Below are 21,821 nucleotides of genomic sequence, written 5' to 3'. Positions count from 1 at the left end.
TCTCACGTTTTCAACACGGCACCAAAATCTGGATACAAGTTTCTCTAGCACTGGGTATGCATGCCATTCATTCATTGTTTGAATCATGGTGACTTGGCGGACAACATCCCCATCGTGATCACTTCATAGTTACAATATCCAACCATACATTGTTCAAACTTGATACTTTTTGCTTTTGTCCATTTAATGAATTGTATGATCATGCTGAATCCCTTCCTGTGAGACATACCTTGCCGAGATGAGGATTCTAATTTTCTGTAGCAATATTTCATCTGTTACTTTTAATGATAAATCATAATATTGAATACATTAAGTTGTGAAACTTCTCTATTGCTGTCTTCAACTACAAACCTTATAAATATATATATGATATGACTCACTGCTCTATGTATCATACCCTTTTTTATGTCTGCACAACTCTAAATGTGATCTTTCCTTGATTAACTCAAAAGGATTATTACCTACAGGCTTCATCTCCATGGATCTTTCCCCTGGAGGAAATAATGGGCAAAGCTATACACCTCTTGTAGCTTGGATCCTTATAAGTAGGGATTCATGTTTTATTTTCAAATATCATGCCTTTATGTAATGTCTACAAAGATCCTAATTGCCTCTCCTTTCATGATCGAATGGTCATCAACAACTGTTGGTTCATGCTCTTATTAGAATTTCTATCAATCTTTGGCATCAATGATTTCCCAAGTCTTCAACATTATAAATGGACGCCCTATTTTTACCAAAAAATAGAGCTCCATCACACACTATTTGTCAATAAATTATCTTTTATAAATATTTTTGGTTAGATATAAAATCCATATGTCAAGAATCTGTTTATAAACCCCCATCATGTAAAGAGGTAAGGAGGTATCATGAAAGGGGGAATCATAAGGATTGTCATCTAGGTAGAATATCCCAAGTGGATGTCCATGTTCCCTACTGTCAAGGCCAAGAGGGCCAAAGATCCACACTTGAGATTAGATAGGACAATCCAGGAATCTCCATTATGATCCCAGCTATTAATCTTAGAAAATGAAGCATGGATAGGGAAAGCAAGTACAGGCACCCCCTAGGTAGGATACCCTTGGTGGATGTCCATATTGCATGTCATCAAAACAAAGGGGGCCAATGTTCCGCTCTTAGACTTAGTGTGGGAAGGCTTCAAGCAGACCTATCTTGCTTCTTCTCCCACACCTTAATATGTTTGAAACAGTGTTACAAGACTTGAACTCGACTCAGACTCAAACTCGACTCCCAAACTCAACAAATTCAAATGCATCCTTCAATAAGTAAGCCTTAAAGGCATAATAATCTTGCCAATAGAAGCTACTTTGAACTCGTACTACAAGTTTACAATGATCACATAAGTATAAATGCAAATTTTAGGGTTTAGTCAAAGGAAATAAGTAAATCTAGATAACACGTTAGAAATATAAACAGTGTCAAATGTCTACAAAATTCATGGAAAATGAAATCCATGGCATTGAAAGTTCAAAATGCGTAGATGCATGACTACAAGCATTTAACGTGCAAAAAACGAGTGAATGTGTGATCACAAGAATCCAAACTACTAACTTGCACAAGCAATCAGGAATCACTATCCCCTCTTAATCAATCTACTGGTCTACTCTTCAACACCTCACTATTTTTCACTCAAATAATTATTTTTCTTTCCTTGTGTTTGCACATAATAGAGTTGAACTCTTAGGGTTGGGAGGCAAATAAAACACCTTTGGACAATTAAAAACAATTAATTTTATTTTGTTGGCTTTTACTCTTATGTTGGGTACAGTGATTTTTGTAGTGGCGAATCTTCGCCAATTGATGATTCAATCTCATTGGGATATCGCATTTTGGCAAGTAAAACCTACATATATGGTCAACCACATTGCCGAGATATCAAATAATTTGGGTCCAAATCTCAGGCTAATCGCTCATTAGCTTACACATAATTGGTCCGAAATCTCGGTCCAATCGCCAATGTAATCTACATTTAGGACATAGTTATTTTAAAAATTTTGTCAATCTTTACCTAATGTTTTCTTATTGGGCAATGTTATTTCACCCTTAGAATAAAATAATATTTTCCCTAGGGTTGAGCACGGCCTACCATTTTACTGACGTGTCTCCAACTACTCTCATTTAGCCAACTATCTTATGTTTTGGGCTTTGGGACACGTGTCCTGATTTCGGGAAGATTTAGACTTTATGTTATATAGTTTAAAATTAGGCCCGAAATAGAGCTGAAGCCATTCATCTATATTATATTAACGGTCCAAATTAATTCCTTTCACTATAAAAATGATAACAAGAAAAGTAATGACAACCAAGTTGGCAATAAAAAAGGACACATTATAAATTAAATCTTAATGGATTGGCATACTACAAGTACACAGTACAATGTACACTTGGCATGTGGACCATGGACCACTTGTGACTATAAATTCACCAAAGAATTAAATAATCTCTCTTTGGTAACCAACATATTAGCCAACTATATTAATATGTTGTGTTATATGAAACAATTAATTCGCCTCTTACATTACGAAAATGTTTATGACCAACCAAAAAAAATCGCCTACATTTATTTGCATACCAAAAATATAATTTAATTCATCACAATTTTTATTAAAGTTTGATACGGAAAGGAAAATTTCGCCAATAGAAAATTATTTTCTCCCTTGCCTCGAACAAAAAAATTGCCCTCGTGTAGAAATTTGTCTTGCATATTTAATGTTGAATTCGCCAGCGTTTCACATATTTTTCTCGGGAGGGGTTTCTTAAAGTTATCCCTAGTTGGCTACAACAAAGTCATGGATCTAGGTTACTTTGCAAGTCTTACAAGTTTGGCCAAACTCAACTAGACTCGGATATCTTGGGTCCTGAGCACACTAGACCCAAGAGAACTAAATTGGCTCTAGACTCGTAGACTCCTAGTACTATGGTTTGAATGATGCTAAAGCTATATATGAATATCATGGGTTATGGAATAACCCTCATAATGAATATATGTGTGTTTCATATGATATAATTGCAGGACTCAGATCCAGGATCACACTATTTGAAAAGATATCTTACATGGTCCTAATTTCTTACAATTCAAATTCTAGGCTAAATTCAAGGGGCAATTAGGATGGGGATATTACATTTTAAAAGGTGGTGACCCTTCCACCAATAAAGTATAAAGGAGGATTCATCTCACATTGAAGAGGCCTACATTGTGTAGTGAATCAAGGTGATAAATAATTAGCACTCACTCAGCACTCTATAGTCATAAAAGGATGGACTGTCATGCCCCCGTATTAAGAGTAGGCTTTATCGCCAACAAAGAGGATAATAAGTCCTGGACTAGCAAATAATGAATGAAGAATAAGGCAGCAATCTGTTAATCCAAGCAAATCAGTGACCAAATACTAATAGCAATACTAAACAGTATTTAAGTTACTAATAAATCTGAAAGGTGTGATCAACAAGGAACGAACAGATAATTAATTTGAAGAAGCATGTGTCCTCCAAATGATCACTGCTCCTCAAGAGAGTGTGAGATAAAGAATGCAGGTCTGCAATAGTAGACATCATCCTAGCAATTAAATACATTCAGCAGTCCACTGTATCAGAAAATATAATCATCAAGGATTATCTAAGAAAACAGCAAGAAGAGCACATGAAAGGACTACGATCAACTCATATATATTGATCAGCATTTATATCCAAGAAAATTATCTTCAGACTCAAAAGCTAATTTTATATCAGATCTTCCATCTACAAAGATTGATTAACAAACAAAAAGTCAATGAAGATTTGAAGGCCATGGCCCCTGTGACCTTGATGTCAAAGGGGAAGAGATCCTAATTGAAAGGGGGAGAGAATGCGATGGTTATGTGGAATGATTAAGATGATGATGTGAGCTTCCATTAATGACAAAGGGAGAGATTGTTGGCAGTTGCTGTTGTTATTGGTGTTAACCCCTATGTTTGTTGTTGCAATTGTGAGTTCTTGAGATGTCATAGCAGCATTGGTGTTTGTGATGGAACAAAGAGCTTGCCAGATTGATCTTTCATGTCAATTCTTTAACTAATTGATGTTGAGAGCTTGTTGATATGTGTAATAATTGCACTTGTAAGACTATGAGATGAGATGTCTCAGCCCTCTACTTACATAATTGTAGAGTGATGTAAGATGAATACCAGATGCATTGCTACCCTAGTGTTGATATGTTGCAGATGGCAAAAGTTTGTGAGAGTGCTCTCTATGTTGTATTGTTAGTGAGATGTTGTATTGCTGTCCAGAGGTGATGCAGTAGGAATAAATATGTATATTAATAATCAGTGTCAGAATTAAGATATGGATTAGAAGCATGGCATTGTTAAGATGAGGATTAGAAGCATGACATTCTTAAGAAGAGGATTAGAAGAATGTGAAGATTATAAGCATGGGATTGTTGAGATAAGGATTAAAAGCAAGATATAGTTGAGATGTTGTGATCCTACCTTTTCACATCCCTTAGGTTGCCGCTGATGTTTCCGATGTAGGCAGTGTGTTGGCAATTTGGATGTTTGTCAAGATTGGACCAAGAAATGCTCTACATTGATGCTTGCACTATTGCAACTTGAAAGTAATGTTCATAATGTCTATGCTGTGTCTCAGTTCAATTTCAAATAGAATTGAGTACTAGAAGTACACTTTTGTGATGAGCTTCATGATTGTGCTCTCCAAGCCTTCAATTATAAAGGATTTTATGATTGTGGCAACTTGATAAGTACGGAAATATGATATAGGTTCTTGGGAATGATGTTGGATGTTCAAGGAACATATCAACATGATCTGCATTGCAGTATTTTGGTTCGTTGGTGCTGCAATGTGTTTCTGAAGTTGGTTTATAGAGTTTTTTGTGGGTATCTAGCCAACAAGATTTGTTCTCCTTCCTATGACATGTTTTAGAGTGTAGTGGATTACGTATTGAGTTGGTTTTGGGTCTCACCCTATCTTGCAGACATTGTTGAAGATGTGTTTTGGGGGCCAACTAATTGTCGCTACACATCACCCTATTTCTAACTTTGGATGATGTGCACCAAGTGTGTGTGAGGTTTGCTATCACATTGGATATTGTGTTATGGTGTTCTAGGTTCTCTCTATCTTCTAGATAAGACACTTTCACCACAATTATGTTTTCATGGCCAACCTTTTGGGATTGCCCCTTGTCCCTTATTCTGACCAACCTAATTAACAATTAGCATTGGTTCGGATGCTATAAATAGACAACTGAATCAGTTGCTAAGTGTGTAGAGTGGGTGTAAATTATGGAAGATGCGAGTTTGGTGGAGTAGAAAAGTATGTTCAAATTTATGGAATCGAATTGATACTGGTTACTTGAGACATCATGTCTAAGTACATTCTAAGGAGAATGCTGCAAGCAATTTTCTGAAGGGCCATTTCATTATGATTCTTTTCATGTATCCTATGTTGAGACAGCAAGTCTTCTTGTTGGGTCCTTTGTATTTTGCCCTAAGAGTCTAAGACAGTGTGTCTTGGCAGCAAGTTTGGCGGTGAGCCTCTTGTAATACTTTTCACATATTTGGAGTAGATTCTTGTTGTGACGTTTCCCTCTTTGTGTTTTCCATGTAAACCTGGTGTCCTCTTGTTCATCGGTGTTTTTCATTGTTGTTGATTGAAGTCGCATGATTGGAGCTAAAGTAAATTTAAAATTGTTATTGACTTGGTCCACCACCCACTCTGTCAATTTCCCCAAGGAAGTAATGCCTATACTTCCATGAATCTATAAAGGTGTTGTCTACCATCTATCTGTCCACTCATGATAAATGATGCAACAATGAGTTATCACTCCATCAACACATGCACCTTGGAATATTGTTTGTCCACAGTGGTGGTTCTCAATTGTGTGCCCAAGAGGTATGCCGATATCTATGTTGGCTACCTTAGCCATAGCTTCCTTAATGTGCAAACACAAAATGGAATGTCGTTAGGAAAGGAGGGTTTGCCAATGGCATCCCCCGCCTCATCTCAATCTTGTGTATTAAACATGTGCATAACTAGATTGGTAGTTGAATAGGAACCCATGGGATTTCTCTTCCCTTCAAGTTGCACTCCATTTGCCTCAAAAAATGGAACTGTAGGCAGTGTGTAAATACAAATCTACCATGAATGGAGAAATCTCCCTAGTGCAGTCTAAGAATTTTAGCGCCTTGATTAAGTGTGAGATTTGGACAAACCCCAACTGCTTTAGGATACAAAAAATGTGCATTGATACTAGTAATCTGTTCAACCATTGAGGTGGCTTCTATTTTTGAGCTACTAAGAGACAAAATGTGTTGTTGGAGGACAAAATATCGGTTCATCACAATATTGAATATACTGAAGTGGTTTTTCCTTTCAAATTATGGAACATCACAAATGAAATATTTTTTAGTTTTTCGCAAAGACCCCAAATAATCATGCATGCTCAATACATTGTAATGTCCATATCAAAATTTCTTTAAAAACTTGTAGACATTTTTTCAAACAGTTGGGAGAGCTGAGTTTTTGTACTTTAATAATTGATCTGAAATGAATTTCTCCCCATACAATGTACTATAGTAAGAAAACTGAAATGATCCGGTACAGCAGTCCATTCAAAGAACATTTTAAATAAGCATGTCAAATGTCATGAAACAAATGGATCTGACTGCTACTCCTTTACAGCAATCATGCCAATCTGAAACATACATTTTGTTTCTAATTTTTGGATACAAAACAAAGATGCGCATGTGGGGAGTCAAATTCTGTTTTGGGGTTATTCTCTTGGTAGTGGATTATAAGAATTATTACCATGGTATTCTCAGACCGTATTTGGGACTATAGTATTGCCTTTTAGTGATTAGGCCTCCACAGTCTATGAATTGAGAGCTTGCGATGAAGGAATGAACCATTGTGTCATGTAGGGTTGTGCTGCAAGATTTTCTCCATAGTTGACAACTGTTGCTCTCCTTTTGGTCCTTACTGAGCACCAAAATCTGATAATGTATTGTTAACAGTTTTCTCACTGAATTATACATTTAGTGTGCATGCTTTGGAGGCTTGTTTCCTGAAAGGATTTCCCCCAGGTATCTGTGTCACTTTTCTCTATAGTTGTTCTATTCTTCTTCACTCATTCTTCTTTTATCCATGTATTGTCTTTTATGCAATAATGCTGCTAAAAAGTAATCAGATCAGATATCTGTTAATCTCTCCTCATTGGGTTAATGTGAATCTCCACTTAGTATTTAAAATTTAGATGCTAAGCGGTTTGTGGAGATATTTTTCGAACAATGCTCACCTACCCACTACAATTAGGGTGCAGCTTCGTTACCTGTTGGTAGAGCCTTTGGAAGCAGAAGCATAAATTTCACACATGTGAACTTTCATAAAGAAGCATGTATCCAAGACTATAAGGAATTGCTCAAGTTCATGCTGACAATGCCAAATCTCATCTTAAATCGACACTTTTCTGCTTAGGACAGAGGTCCAGCTACAGGACATTATTTTGTAAATGCTTTTTCTCTTAAAGTAAACTTCATTGTACACTCCTTGACACTTGTGGTCATGTTGAATGGTGTTTTGAACGAATTTGAGAGGGTTGTGAGATTAATGCATTGAATATGTTGCCCAAAAGAACGGAGTATTTTAAGGAACCATTTTAACTGGTGTAACCCGAGTGTGGATAGGGCAAGAGAAACATTAACAAATTCATACACTTTGTTGCTCTCCACTTCTAAACATGTACCATCAGTGTTCTATCTAAGCTGCTAGGTCTTCAATATTTTACTAAGTTACCACATGCACTCCTCCCTGCTGGAATTCAAGGTTCGGTACACTGCACAGTGCAAAGTCTTGTTCAGATGAAATTCACTCAAAATTCTGCCATAGCCAGGTAAATTCAGTCGAAATTCTCTCAGAAAGGCCCAGTAAGAATTTTCAACAAATTTGGAAGACTTGTGACTCGGAAGAAGTAATCCAGAAAAAATCTGAGACAATTTTGGGGCAAATTTGACTGAAAAAGTCATTTTCATTGACTTTTTCATAAAGAGTTTTTGGCTAACTTAGGTCTGTTTAACTCGCAAAGCCTTAAAGTGAGCACTAAAAAACCAAAAAGGTTGTTTTCTATGTCATTTGTGCATTTGTAAATGAAAAGAAAAATTTCTTCCCTCCATTGTTAAACTTTATTCAAAATATCAATATGTGATGGTGTATTTTGCTATGTTGCTGCTGCATATACATATATATATATATATATATATATATATATATATATATATATATATATATATATATATATATATATGTATATGTATATGTATATATATATATATATATATATATGTATGTATATATATATATATATGTATGTATGTGTGTATACACATATACATACATATATATGTATGTGTGTGTGTATATATATATATATATTCTAGTATAGACGAACCCAAAACGAATCCTAACCCAACCCAAAAAAAAAATTGAACAAATTTCAAACCCGCATCTATACTGAAATCCGAACTGGAAACTTGGATAATTTGTTTATATAATATATTTCTAAAATTATATACATTTATCATTCACTTATTTATTTACAGTTATAAATTATTAATTAAACTATCAAAAAATATTAATTTACTTTTTAAAATATTTATATATTACCAAAAAAATCGTGTGTTTAATTATTTTATATTTTTACTTGATTAATTTATAATTTATTGTAATGTTTGCTTCTAATGTGACCTTGGAATTTAAATATTTAAAAAGGTCATAGAAGTAATTAATTCAATTATTTGATATTATCCCTCAAAAGTAAAACATAAGGGTGATATTATTTTATTAACTTAATAAAGTGACTTAAAATGTTATTTGAAAATTTAATGAAGTCATTTTATTTATTTCCCTAAGTTCAAATTAAATTGAAAACAAGGTTCAAACAAGATATACATGGTTTACTTTATGTTCTCTCTGAGAAGCTTAAGAGCTTTGGCTTTCATTTACAAAAAATCTGAGAGCGAAAGCACTTGAAGTTTCCCGGTGGTTTTAAATGGAAACCCAAATCCATCTTTGGTTTGCATCCACCATTACATTTCATCATCAAATTGTTTAATATTTTAACTAGAAACCTCTGAGGGATTTGACAGGCAAATTTGTGTAGTCTAAAGGCAAAGACAAAACCCTCATTTTTGTCCATATCTTCAAGGCATCACCTATATTGTTCTGGTCCCGGGGTATCTTTGCATAAATTCCCATAGCGAGGAGATGGAGATTGATATATAATATGCAGGTTTACAGTGCTTGTTAAATTTATTTAAAGAGTTGCCAGACAAGGTAACATCTGGACACCATGTCATAAAATAAGGTTGTGTGATAGTCAAGTTAGTGTTCATTAAAAGGCGTCGAGCATTTCTGATATTGGATGTTTGAGACTGGAGAGTAGAGCATTATCTTCAGCTTTTGGTTAATTTATAGTGGGAGGGATCGTGTATATAGTATTTCTTACTGTTGCTGATCAGCATATAGAAAAGCTACAGAAGTATTCAGTTTACAATTTCATATCATCCTGAACATTTCTAGTATCTAGTTTACATAGTACAGAACTTTAAGGGGTCATTTTCAGTTTAAAAGAAGAATGGAATGCATTGGTTAGTGTTTGGTTGTGACTGAAACAAAATTTCAGACCTGTTGAAGATAGTCAATGAACTTTGCTGTATGATTTTGGGATGTTCCAGACCTGGAGCAGCAAGGATCTTAGTTTCTCTATGGTTGTTTGGTTCAAAAATCAAGACCATGTATTGGAAATTCTGTATTAGGAAATAATATTTCAAAGAGATTGCATTCAGATTTCAATAGTTATAATTGAGCATTTTAAAACTTGATTGCATGTGAATATTCATTATATTCTAGTAAAAAATAGCACTGCAATAAATTGGAATACAAACCTGCAATAAGAAAGATCAATCTTTGCAAGCAAACATTGAAAAAATAAATCAGATCAATTAGCAAACTGCTTGACAAAATTACTCGAAGGCAAACAAATTATCTCTTCATTTGGGGTGCAATACTACATTTATATTCATAGCAAAATAAATTTCTCAGAGTATGACAGCATCAGAGAGTCTTTAAAATGATTATAAACATGTTATGTTATCTTATTATTTGATCAATTACCAATTGCAAATGTAATCTGCAAAGCAAAAACAGACATTGTTTATGAACTCTTATGTAAACCTACAGCAACATGAATTCCATTCTTTTAGAAAAGGAACAGGAACGAAAAATAAATCCTTCCAAATGCAAAGTTGTTTACACAAGAAATGGAGATTATAAACTAAACTATATAAGCCTAAATCTCCTTCATGTTATAAACAAAAGCAAAAATCATTTTCAAAGCATAACTGTAGGGCCTAAAATATTGTGTGGACGATACCGGTGTAACAACCAAACTGTAGCGTGACCAGATAAGCCCAGTGGCTGTCACAGCTGTTCAATAGCCAGCAAATGAATCATGTAAGATTTTAAAATTAAGTTGTTCATGAGACCTCATAAGATTGCAAAAACTGTAGTAGCAAAGAAAACAGAGTATATCTGATTAAGAAACCAGTCTGACTGAGCATAAAAGCGATAATATAAACCTACCTATTTGTTGAGGATAAGAAAGCTTTTCAGGTGGTTTTGCAAAATCAGCAATATTGGCCACGGTAATGCCCCATTTGAAAGTGGGGGCCCAAAAGTGAACTGCAAAATCCATTAAAACTATGTTATAAAAAACTTCATAGCAGGTACAAGAACTTAAAAAAGAGGATTTTTTTGTCATGTTGATAAAAACTCTTCATGAAGGCAGCTTATGGACAACTTAAAGCTTATATGTACAGGATATCTGTGTGTAGGATACAATTGCAGTTTTTACTCTCAAACAAGGCCTTTCACCTGAGGCATTTCCTTTCAAGATGGGATTCAAACAAATTGGACATATTCACATTATCAACATCATAGGCAATCTTTGTCATCAACGATGATAATCAACATAGAGTGTGTCCGCGTGTGCGTGTAACAGATTGGACATATTCACCTAATTGACATCATGGGCAATTTAGTCATCAACAATGATAATCAACATTGTGTGTGTGTGTGCATGTGTGTGTGTATGTTTATCTAATAGTCATGATGGGTGATCAAAAAATATATATTTATAAGACTGTGGCTGTATTGAGTTCCATGATATTTTGTTGTATGGCCTCCTTGTTGAAATTAACGGGTTTATTGTGGATTCAGTCTGCAGATGTTCTCTTTATCAATAGCTGCTGATGCAATAATATTACCACGTGTCCTCCCACCAAGTGATAAATGTTGGGATTAATGTGTCTCAACCTCTGATTTGTAACTTGGTGAGTTGTTAAATTAATTGTTGCATAATTGATTTATTTCAACTTATTAGCTTCCTAAGTTGTTATTCACTTTATGGGACTTCCTGGTGAGGTGGCGTCTTACATGGTAGGTGATGAGATGACATATTTCTAAATTTCTAGAAGTTATGATGTCTCCTTTTTAGCAGGTGTCAAAGGCATGGTAGTGTTAGCTCATCATTGCAACCCTTGTGAGCTAACAACTTGGTTTGAGGGTCTCTGGTTATATACTTACTACTTGGGCATGGCACTTGGGCGCTATATCTGATCAGGCATTGCTTCTGCATTTGAGTAGGTTACTCAATGAATTATGGGCTATTATGAGCTATGATTATAATTAATATTATTTATTAAATAACATTATAAGCCTAAGTTGAGAGACATTATAATAGAGTGCATTATGGCGCCTACGAGGATTACTTTTAATTATTTCAAATTCAATTGTGCAACCTAAAAGCATAGTTATCTCTAAGTGAAAAGTGTAATCTACAAGCTACTAGCAGTTGGTGTATTCGTGAAGCATTTTGGACCAATTGCTATAAAAATGCAGCTCTAAGTCAAAATGGATCATCATTGTTTGCATAACTTCTATGTTGATGAAAGTGAATTTGTGGCAAGGGTTTGAAGTGATTGATCTGCAGGCATTGATAATTCTTCCAGGAAATAGAGCACTGTGAATCAGAGTTTTGATGCTGGTGATTTGTGCAAGAACAGCATCCATACACAGTTGATGAATTTGCGGTTAACAGTACAGGGTTTGAGTCTGAATTTTCAGCGTTTGATATCTATCATAGTTGCAGAGCTTAAACATCAGCTTCAACATCACCTGGCAGCATTTTCTTGGGCTGAGATCTCATTCCCAAGGCCTGTGTTTGCATTTTGGTGGCACCGTTTTGCTTGGGAGGTGACCAAATTGGAGTTTTCAGCAGCTCTGCTTATCTAGCCTTATACTTTGGGTTGCTGCGATCAGTTCCAGGTTTCTTACTTTAACAAATTAATTAGTATTTATATGCATGTGCTCGTCATTGTAAATATATCGCTATCATTAATTGCAAATAGAAGAGTTGTTGTGCAAAGCTTGCCTAGATAGTTTTGAATTTCAAAGCATTGCAATTGTTTATATTTACAAAAACCAAAACTCATATATTGCCAAAACACGAAAAAATTACAAAACTTCACAAAACAAAAACTAAAATTTTCCTCGAGTGTGGTTGGACTTATAGCCAGCAGGGCTCTTTACAGAAATTGGCACCTGTTCTGAGGTTTTCACATGGCCCCATTGCAAATGGGAATCCCCTCTTTTTGCTTTAGTAGTAGAAGTGGTCTTAGGTACTCTTAGTTGGTGGCAATTTTCAAGACTCTAACTCCAAAAGACGAGTTTAGGAAACTTCAGCTCTTGGTTTTCGAAAGGCCCCATTGCAAATGGGGACCCCCTCTTTTTGCTTTAGTAGTAGAAGTGGTCTTAGGTACTTTTGGTGGCAATTTTCAAGACTCCAACTCCAAAAGACGAGTTTAAGAAACTTCAGCTCGCTAGGTAGTCAAGTCAGTCGGGGATATGAGTGAGAGTTGGTCTAAGTTAATCAAGGATATGAAGTTGAAATCAAAGGATTTGTGATGAAACAAGTCAGACTCTTTTTGAAAATCATTGTTCTAGTTTCAATTCCATGTTAGGAAGTAAGGAAAGGTCGTGGGAGATAACAATGATGAAGGCATGTTGATTCCTGAAATTTGGCTGAGTCTAGATTTTTTTTAAACTCCCAAAATATAAAATCTTTATTATAACTCCCATGAACTTGAAACCACTCTCAAACATCCTAGCTGTATTTATATAATATCTTAAATGTTATATTTTATATAATTCATTTTGCCCTTCGTGCCCAACAAATTGAATTAAAGGATTGGAGTTAACTTGCAAAATGAAGAATCCTGAGAGCGGATCAGAATCCAACCATGGCTTAAGACTCCAAATCTCGACATGAGGTTGGCATCTGACCTCATGTCAAGATTTCCAATCTCGCCAACTTTAAATGATTTCCTAGTAACGTAAAGGCAAGAGTCAAGTACAAACTCATGAAAAGGACCAAGGAAATGAGTGAGAGAATTAATCAAGTAATCTTGAGAGTAGGTCAAAACCCAACCACCTCTTCGGATTCTCAATCTCGAGGGTCCCCAAAATTCTGCCCCTTTCTCCATATAAAATCCTTACAAGTGGTCAAATTCCGCCTAGACCTAAGAGGGTTTCAATGAGTGATTTCAAGTCCATGTTAATGAAAATGGTGGAAATTGAAGATATAAGATGAAATCAAATGAAACCTTGGAGGTAAGGGACCAAAATTTGAATGTGAGATGAATTCACAATAACCCTATTATGGGGTTATTGTAGTTGGGTGATGCACCCTAGGCAATTTGATTGGTTTAGGGTGCCAAGTGTCCTAATCCTAGGAGTTTCAATTAGGATTTTAAGGCTCACTGATATAGGGTAAAGATATTGATGAAATTGAAGCTGCAAATCAGACAGAGCACCATAAGGGTGAACCTTAAAATTTATATTAAAAACTTAAATTGAGAAGATGGAATCATGAGATGAAAATCAATCAAAGTCTTGGAGATGAGGGACTGAAATTTGAAAGTGAGATGGATTGAAAATCAGATATTGATGAAATTGAAGCTGCAAATCAGACTGAAAACCCTAAGAGTGAACCTTGAAATTTGAATTAAAAACTTGAATTGAGAAGATGGAACCATGTGAAGTGGGAAATAATCCTGACACAAGGCAAGAATCCAACCCCTTGCCAGTATTCCCAATCCTGACACTAGGTGTAATGTCCCCTTTTTCTGGGACATCATAATTCTGTGTTGCCGACTCACTTCGCCTAGGTGTCGAAGGAGAAAAGGTTCTTTATGAGGTTCAATTCGAGGTTTGACCTAGACATTTCCAATTTCAGACCCATCAAAGCAATTTTGGCAGGTTGTCTAGATACTTACTATTTTTGGTAAGTAAACAGAGGACAGTATTCTCGGTACCTCAGTGTTAGTTTGGAAGCGTCTCATTGAGAGCTTTCTAACAAGCTATTGCACGTGATTATCTGAGTTCATTTGGTCAGCTATTTTAATGCCTAATGATTATATGGTTTATTGACTAAGTCACTATTAAAGTTCATTTAACTTGTCACTTTATTTTAAAAGGTACTATGTTCACTTAAGTGACTAAAGGACAAAAAAGGTGCTTTATCCCACATTGCTTAAAAGAGTGTGCATCACATTGGGAAAAGTGATAAAGGTACAACAGACTCCACATGGAATGGAAGGAAGATTATAATATTTAAAACAAATATTAATCTGGAAGCTGGAAACAGTTACTGGTTATCTCTTCAAGGATGCAAACCCTTGGAGAAGCTTTGGAGGTTGGACGCAATTCAAGCCTTCATACAGGTTTTATCTATATTGCCAATCTGACTGTTTTTACTGTTTATAAGATTGGATCATTTGGATAGTTGCATGTTATTGTATTGCTGTGGTATAATACAGTAACGCATTTGATGGTTATCTAAGTTAACTCCTGGTTTATATATGTACTTTCTGAATATTGGAGAAATAAAACACAGTTTTCTGAGTTTCCTTGTATGCAAATCTGCAGGTTACAAGTCGGTTAAGGTTCTGAAATTTGTATCAAATATTGGTTTACTGTTCGGATTTAAATCTGCACTTTTATATCTGGGTTTTTAGTTAAATATCCAAAAAAGGATATTTCACTAGGTCAGATTCCAACCTCCTATAAAGATTCTAAATCTTGACCCCTCCTAAATCTCTGCCACAGTTTAGGTGAATTCTACATGGCCAAATGGGGCAAAATTCAGATGCAAATTGATGAAAGGATATTGAAATGAGAAGTAATAGAATGATTCAAGGTGGAAATGGTGATTTTACAAATGCAGATTCATGCCAAAACTCAATGAAATTGGATGGAAATGGGAAAAGTTTATCATAACAGAGGGCTAAGGATAGAAGACCAAGTGAAATTAATCAAATCTTGGGGATTCACAAGATTAAGTGGATGAAAGAGAATCCCAAGAGGAGGTTTGAATCGGACCACTTCTCAGGATTCACAATCTCACAAGTCCTTGAAATTTCGCCTTGATTTCTTAACCAAACCTTGACGACTCTCAAATCCTGCCCAGGTATAAGAATAGTCAATGGAAAATTTAACCTCTAATCAGATCAGAATGATGAAAAATGAAGTTTGGAGGCGAGGTTGATGAGATTTGGAAAAGATCAAATTTTGAGCAAGAAATGGATTGAAAGGGCTTTAGTCAACGACAAATACAAATCATTACCAAAAAAACATAATGAAACGATAGAAGGGCAGTTTGAAATTCAAGCTAAATTCAGAGATAGTCCTGATAAAATATCAACATGGAGTAAATTTCCACCCAAGAAAAGATAAAAGGATTGAGGTCAAGCAATAATCGCTTGAAATCAGATTGCATGGGTAAAAAGAGAAATCAAAACTACTAGGCAAAATATACAAATCAATTTTATGTTGAAGGATAAAATGATGAGTTAGAATGTGAATTTTACTAGTTAAGTAAGTCAGCTTCATTGAAAAAAAAAAAAAAAAAATTATTTTTTTTTTGATTGGCCTGACAATAAGGAGCCCGGCCTAGACTATGGGACATAACCTTTCACCCCATGTGCCTATATAAAAGAAGAAAAGTCCATTTCAATCACCACGAGCAGCAAATTCATCATAAAGGCAGAGATTTCCCAATTGCGGGGGGTCGCAAATACATGATTGGAAAGTCAATCTTGAAGAGGATTTCAAAAGGATAAATCTCTGATTTTACTCGGAAAAACAAAATTTGGAGATCGCTAAGAGGAAATCTGGGCTTAAAAGGGAGGAAAAATCAGAATTCAAACATGCTGGGAAAAGAACAAGGCTGGGTAAAACAAGGAAGAATCAGACCGTATAAGTCAAAGTTTGAAGAAAACTCACTTTGAAATCAATACTAGGCATTCAGATTTCAGACATCACCCAACAAGGTAAAGTTTTGCATGACATATATATTCTGTAAACTTTCAGGTTTTCTTTAATTATACGTATCATTTGTAAGCCTAATGCACTTTCTCTTCTTGCAAGGCAACTCATTGGAGCAACCTAGAAAATCAGAACATGGATGGTACACAAATCCTCAAATTACAATGCAAACAAGTGGATGCTGCACTGATCAGGCTCAAAAACTTCAAATAAGAAGGTGGTTCAAGTTCAGATTATCAAAATGGGATTAGAAGAACAAGTTATGAAGGAAAAAGCTAAATCTACAAGTGGAAGAAAATTATCACTAACTTGAATTTCCTCCGGAAATCGAAGTTCACTTTGAAAGATCCAACTACATGAAGACTTCATCACTTCAAGAAGATCAAAGCATCAAAAGAGACATCAATTACACGGAGTACAAGCAAGTTTAATAAGATTGTGGCAATGAGAAGATTTCCAAGAGCAAGGATGAAGAAAACTCAAGAAGATGAAGCAATTTGGAAACATGCCATCACAACTTAAGGCTTAATAATGTTGAGTATCAAGGAATATTTTCTCCTTAGAAAAGAATCGATCAAGTCTATGAGATAAGGATGCTGAGATGGCACCCACTTGTCTTCAACCAATCAGAAATTTCAGTTACATGTGTCCAACATATTCAATCATCTTATGCCAAGTGCACCCCCACCTTATCTATTTTCTCATTGGCTCTTAAATGCATTGTAATTTTCTTATTGGCCCATAAGGTGTTGCCTTCATGTGATTGGATGATAGTGTGGCAACCCTAACAAGAGTTTGTAATGGGTAGATCTAGGCCCTTGATTTTGAATTGAACTTGGCCCTTCACTGTAATTGAACTATAAAAAATCAGGGCCTTCTCTTTTGTAAGGGGTTAGTATTAGAGTAGAGTAGGAGACTTGTTGAAATTGTTGCCATAATGTTGTCAAACAAATTGTTGATTCATTGTTGGGCCTCACGGTGGATTAATTGTGTTGGTTTGGAGAATTGCCTGATTTCTACATATCTTCCATTAGAGTTTTATTTCACGTTGATTAGAAGTAGAGTTTAGTTGAATGGAAGATATTGGGATGCATCTTTGATGAGCTTGCTTAGACCAAACCACTAGCTACTTTATGACTGTAAGTTTCTCTTGTGTGGTTGAATGAGAAATTTATGAATTTAACTTCGATTATTTATGCACATTGATATGCAATGGCCGATGGTGTTAATGGAATGGTGGTAGTTCGAACATCTTACATTTACCTTAGGAGATTGCATAGTTTTGTTGATGTTGATAACTAAACTAGGTTTAGTAGAGCCACAAAGACATCCACAGTTTCTTGCATTCGTAGGAGTAGATTAGCTTTCTAGACCCTTTCTTTGGAAGTTGTTTGGCTGGAAGTAATTGGGCAAAGTCAAAGTCAAGTTGATATCCATTGATCAAACAGCGTAAGTCCCTTTGTGATAACCAGCACATCACATCATTAGAATTGAGTAAAAGTCCACAATTAAGAAGGAACTTCACACAATTCAGACACATTGATTAGCATATGAGCATCCTTATTCAAAAAAGAGTTGGAGATTTGGTATTTCAATCTGAAATACTAAGCATTCAGTAATGTATGTTGTAGTAGAACAAAACTCACATTAACAGCACCCACTTGGAAGATGCTATGTTTTGGGAAGAAATAGTCATCGATTTGACAATTTCCTACGTTCACTATAGAGTCTTCAATTACAATGTCTATTAGTATAGGAGTTGTATTTTAGCATTTCACATTTACAGTGGAGTTCAATTTTGACAAGTGTTGTGAGGTGAGGAAGGTATCTATTTGTAGACATAGTAATCTCTATGTTCAACTTACATTGTACTTGGCAAGATAACCATTATGTTTGAGATAGGTGTTGTTTCCTTGGAGCTTGTTACGAGAAAAGTATCATGGAATGAGCAAGTTGTTCGTTATGACACAACTTACCTCTTAGGCATTGAACATGGCTTGAGAACTATAGGCACCTACCTCTTTGTGTTGAGCTCTATAAATAAATTATAGTATCTTAGTTGAATTATGAGAGGAGAATTGAGGAGTTCATTTCACAAAAATTATGCTACTGATTTTTCTCTGAGATAGAACAAGATACAAATCCAAATGTAAAGGCCTAGAGCCTAAAAATGTATTGTAACTTGTTGAATAATATGTTGACTCAATGTTTCGGAGTGTGGAGTATTTTATCCAAAAGGGTTTCCCCAATTATATATGCATTGGTTCAACCTAAGCGTATTGGTTACTACTGACCATTTTTGCCCCTCATTCAGCCCATCACTGATATTCAATCTAAGAGATCTTCAATGGATTGGATTCTTTGTCTTGGGATATCTTCGTGCTAAGGTTGGCGGCTAACATTTCGCGTAAGCTCGGCCCTTTCATTGATCGAGTTGACTCAGTTTTTGTTTATTCGAGCTGCAATTTCTTCTCTCACCGAGTTAGCTCGGTTTGTTCTTGGTCAAGCGACTTTGGCTACAAGATCTGGTGGCTCTCATGTTTTCGCGATACATCTGCCCATCTTCTTGAAAATACAAGATGCTACCACGCGTCATCATTCTAGCATTTCTTCATACACCAGTGTCTCCACAAGACTCCGAAGCCAAAAATTGCGCAAGATGCTGCCACACCTCTCCATTCTGGCACTTCCTCACGCTGTATTGTTTCTTCAACACTCTGAAGCCCAAAATTGCATTATATTATCATGCATCACCATTCCAGTGTTTCCTTACTCTGCAGCATCTCCACAAGGCTCTAAAGTACGAAATTGCACCACATGGCGAGGGCTACATCAACGGTTGCAACTTAATCCTTCATTTGGGAGGATTCACGATGCATCTAGGCCATCTATTTCAAGAGGAAGACCTTCATTAACGGCCATCATTTTTTTTTTTGGGGAAATCAGATTCCCCCTATGATAAACCTTGCATTTTGCAAGAGGATAACACGTAGCGTTATCCTTCCCTATGTTCCATTTGTCCATGGCACGCCATCAGGGCCAATTCTTCAATGCTAAGCGACTTCTTGGGCCTTGTTTGCACAATGTCATTGCCTCCATGCCTCTTTAATGCATGAAATGATCAAATTTTCGGTAATTTGATCTCTTGCGACTGGGTGCACTCACTCAATCACTTCCAGCAGCAATTGCACTTCATGATCAGATTTTCTTTCTGATTCTCAATTATTGCTCTCCTCTCCAACTCAACTCCACTTGGTTGGGGTTTGAACTCAAAGTAAACATCAGAGTTATGTCTGAACTCTATAAAAGCAAGTTGTAAATATTTCTTAAGGGTTCTTCTCTACCTGTATTTTGCAGTAGCATTATGCTCTATAACTTTTGTCTTCCATTAATGAAATAGCTCTATTTCATAACTCTTCTCACCATTCATTATTTGTGCATGTATTTTGCCTTGTTTTGAACATTTTTTTCCTACTTCTTGGAGTTATATGTTGTGTTTAATCTACTGATAATGGTTGTATTCTGAAGATATCCTTCCTTTCAGCATTTAATCAATTCCAAACCTACATGTGAGTTCTTTGAAGGTAGATTAGAGTTAAGAGCTATGTATTCGAGTGTTTCATTGATGTTTTGTGCAGTTGTGGACATAGTTGTAACCATGCTCTATCTCGGTGCATCACCCCCCTTTCCCTTTCTGCATTTTAATTTCTGTTCTCCTTCTCCCTTTTCCTCTCAAGCTATAGTTTAGGTGCACCCTGATAGTAAGGAAGCCAGCCTTCTCCGGAGACTCAACCTCAGAGCACAAGTACCAAACTTGGAGGTTGTTTCCATGTTACACAAGGTCGCTTGAGGTTCATACCTCAAGCAAGGGTGCAGACTTTTTGTCAACAGATACCATGCCTAGAGATATTCCTCTCAAATATTTCCAGTAAAACACTGATAAGATTCAACTTTTTATCAGATTCAGTCCGTTTGTCAGTGTGCTATACACTTCCAAATAAAACATGCTTAATCAGAAACCTACGGTTTCACATACAATTCTGACAATGTAATTTTACCATGATGATATAGCGTAATTGTAACCAAAACCTGTACTTTTGAACGCTCACTTAAAGTACCCGAGATCCAATGCATTTCTTTTAGTTTAATATGTAACAAAGCATCAATATAAATTATCTGGGGATACAAGGTTTGTACACAATGACCCTGAGGTCAGAAAAATTCAAAAGCGAAGCATTCTGCGCTGATCGGTGAACATGTAAAACACTATTTGCTTGACAGCCACTTAACCAATCTTGAGACCGCTAAGACAGAGCAACTGCCTTGATGAACGCCCACGCTCAAATCCAATTTAGGAACTGCCAGGCCATCGGCCAATGATATGACAGCCGAAGAGCCACACACACCTAATAATCTGACCAATTCTAAGTGCCCAAACGGACATGAAACTAGAACAGTCGTCTCCACGCACCTTTACCCAACAACAGTAAATCTCTGGAAACTATTAAATCTGTGAACTATTACCCCATCTACTAAGATATATACATTTGAGCATTGTAAGTAGCTTTTAGAACATAATATTGAAACTCTCTACTTTAAGCCAAATGTTCTGAAGTTAGGGTATCCAGATCCGAGTCATGTAACAAATTGCGCTTCGTATATTTCACTCCATAAAACTGTACGGAAGAGTTCTTATATAAGGATTTTATGCAGAAAACTACAGAATCTACCACTTAAGCAGAAGCTTTCTGAGGAGTTCTAAAATCATAACAGGACCATAAGAAGGTAAAAGTAATTTACTTGTTTTAACCCAAAGATCAGATAACTGAAAATAATAGCACCAACGATTGGCAGATCAAATGTTAAGAAAAGAGATGAAAGATATAAGAAAGTACTTGTCTTGGGGCCAGCTGGGTGATTCCATAAGGCTTGCAATTTTGTAGCTGCCATGGCTCTGCAGTTTGCCCTCTGCGCTCTGTTACTGATTTGTTTCGATTGGACCAGCGCCGCCCCCTATATCGGAATGATTTGACGACTTTCACTCCGATATTTTAGGCAAATTTGAATAAGTAAAGGCTGAAATGTGGAATATCAGATAAGTTAGATCGGTGACCGTGGAATATTTTGTCGTGTGACTTGCAGATCGCGGGCACAATGTTTGTGCAGTGGCCACGTTCCGAAATAGGCAGGTATCGTTACTTACGGGTTGGTAGGCTAATTAGTATTGTGATATTTTTAGATTTCAGACTATTAACTAGTGATTAAATTTTTTATGGAATTAATATATTGCATAACATAGATACATGATTGTTAACATTATTAATTTAAGAAATTATATTTGGTTGAATTCATTGAGTGGATTGTAAACT

At 35.8% G+C, this 21,821-nt stretch overlaps 1 protein-coding gene across 1 annotated transcript in view; it reads right to left on the bottom strand.

The window, feature by feature from the left end:
- The window catches only part of LOC149548002 (mitochondrial pyruvate carrier 4-like), a 57,678-nt gene extending 36,184 nt beyond the window's left edge, over positions 1-21,494 (bottom strand). Inside the window, exons 1-3 of the mRNA XM_089792029.1 lie at positions 21,348-21,494; positions 10,651-10,749; positions 10,442-10,494 (exon numbers count right to left, since the gene is read on the bottom strand). Of these exons, the coding sequence (XP_089648155.1) occupies positions 10,442-10,494; positions 10,651-10,749; positions 21,348-21,402 (207 nt within the window). The 5' untranslated portion in view covers positions 21,403-21,494. The remainder of the gene's footprint in view (positions 1-10,441; positions 10,495-10,650; positions 10,750-21,347) is intronic.
- Between the last annotated feature and the right edge of the window lie 327 nt (positions 21,495-21,821).

The sequence above is a fragment of the Cupressus sempervirens genome, chromosome 7, assembly GCF_028749045.1.
Source record: "Cupressus sempervirens isolate cs-2001-9-10 chromosome 7, ASM2874904v1, whole genome shotgun sequence".
Classification (NCBI taxonomy): Eukaryota; Viridiplantae; Streptophyta; class Pinopsida; order Cupressales; family Cupressaceae; genus Cupressus; species Cupressus sempervirens.
The sequence above is the reverse complement of the archived record's forward strand: the minus strand, read 5'-3'. Positions and strand labels throughout refer to the sequence as shown.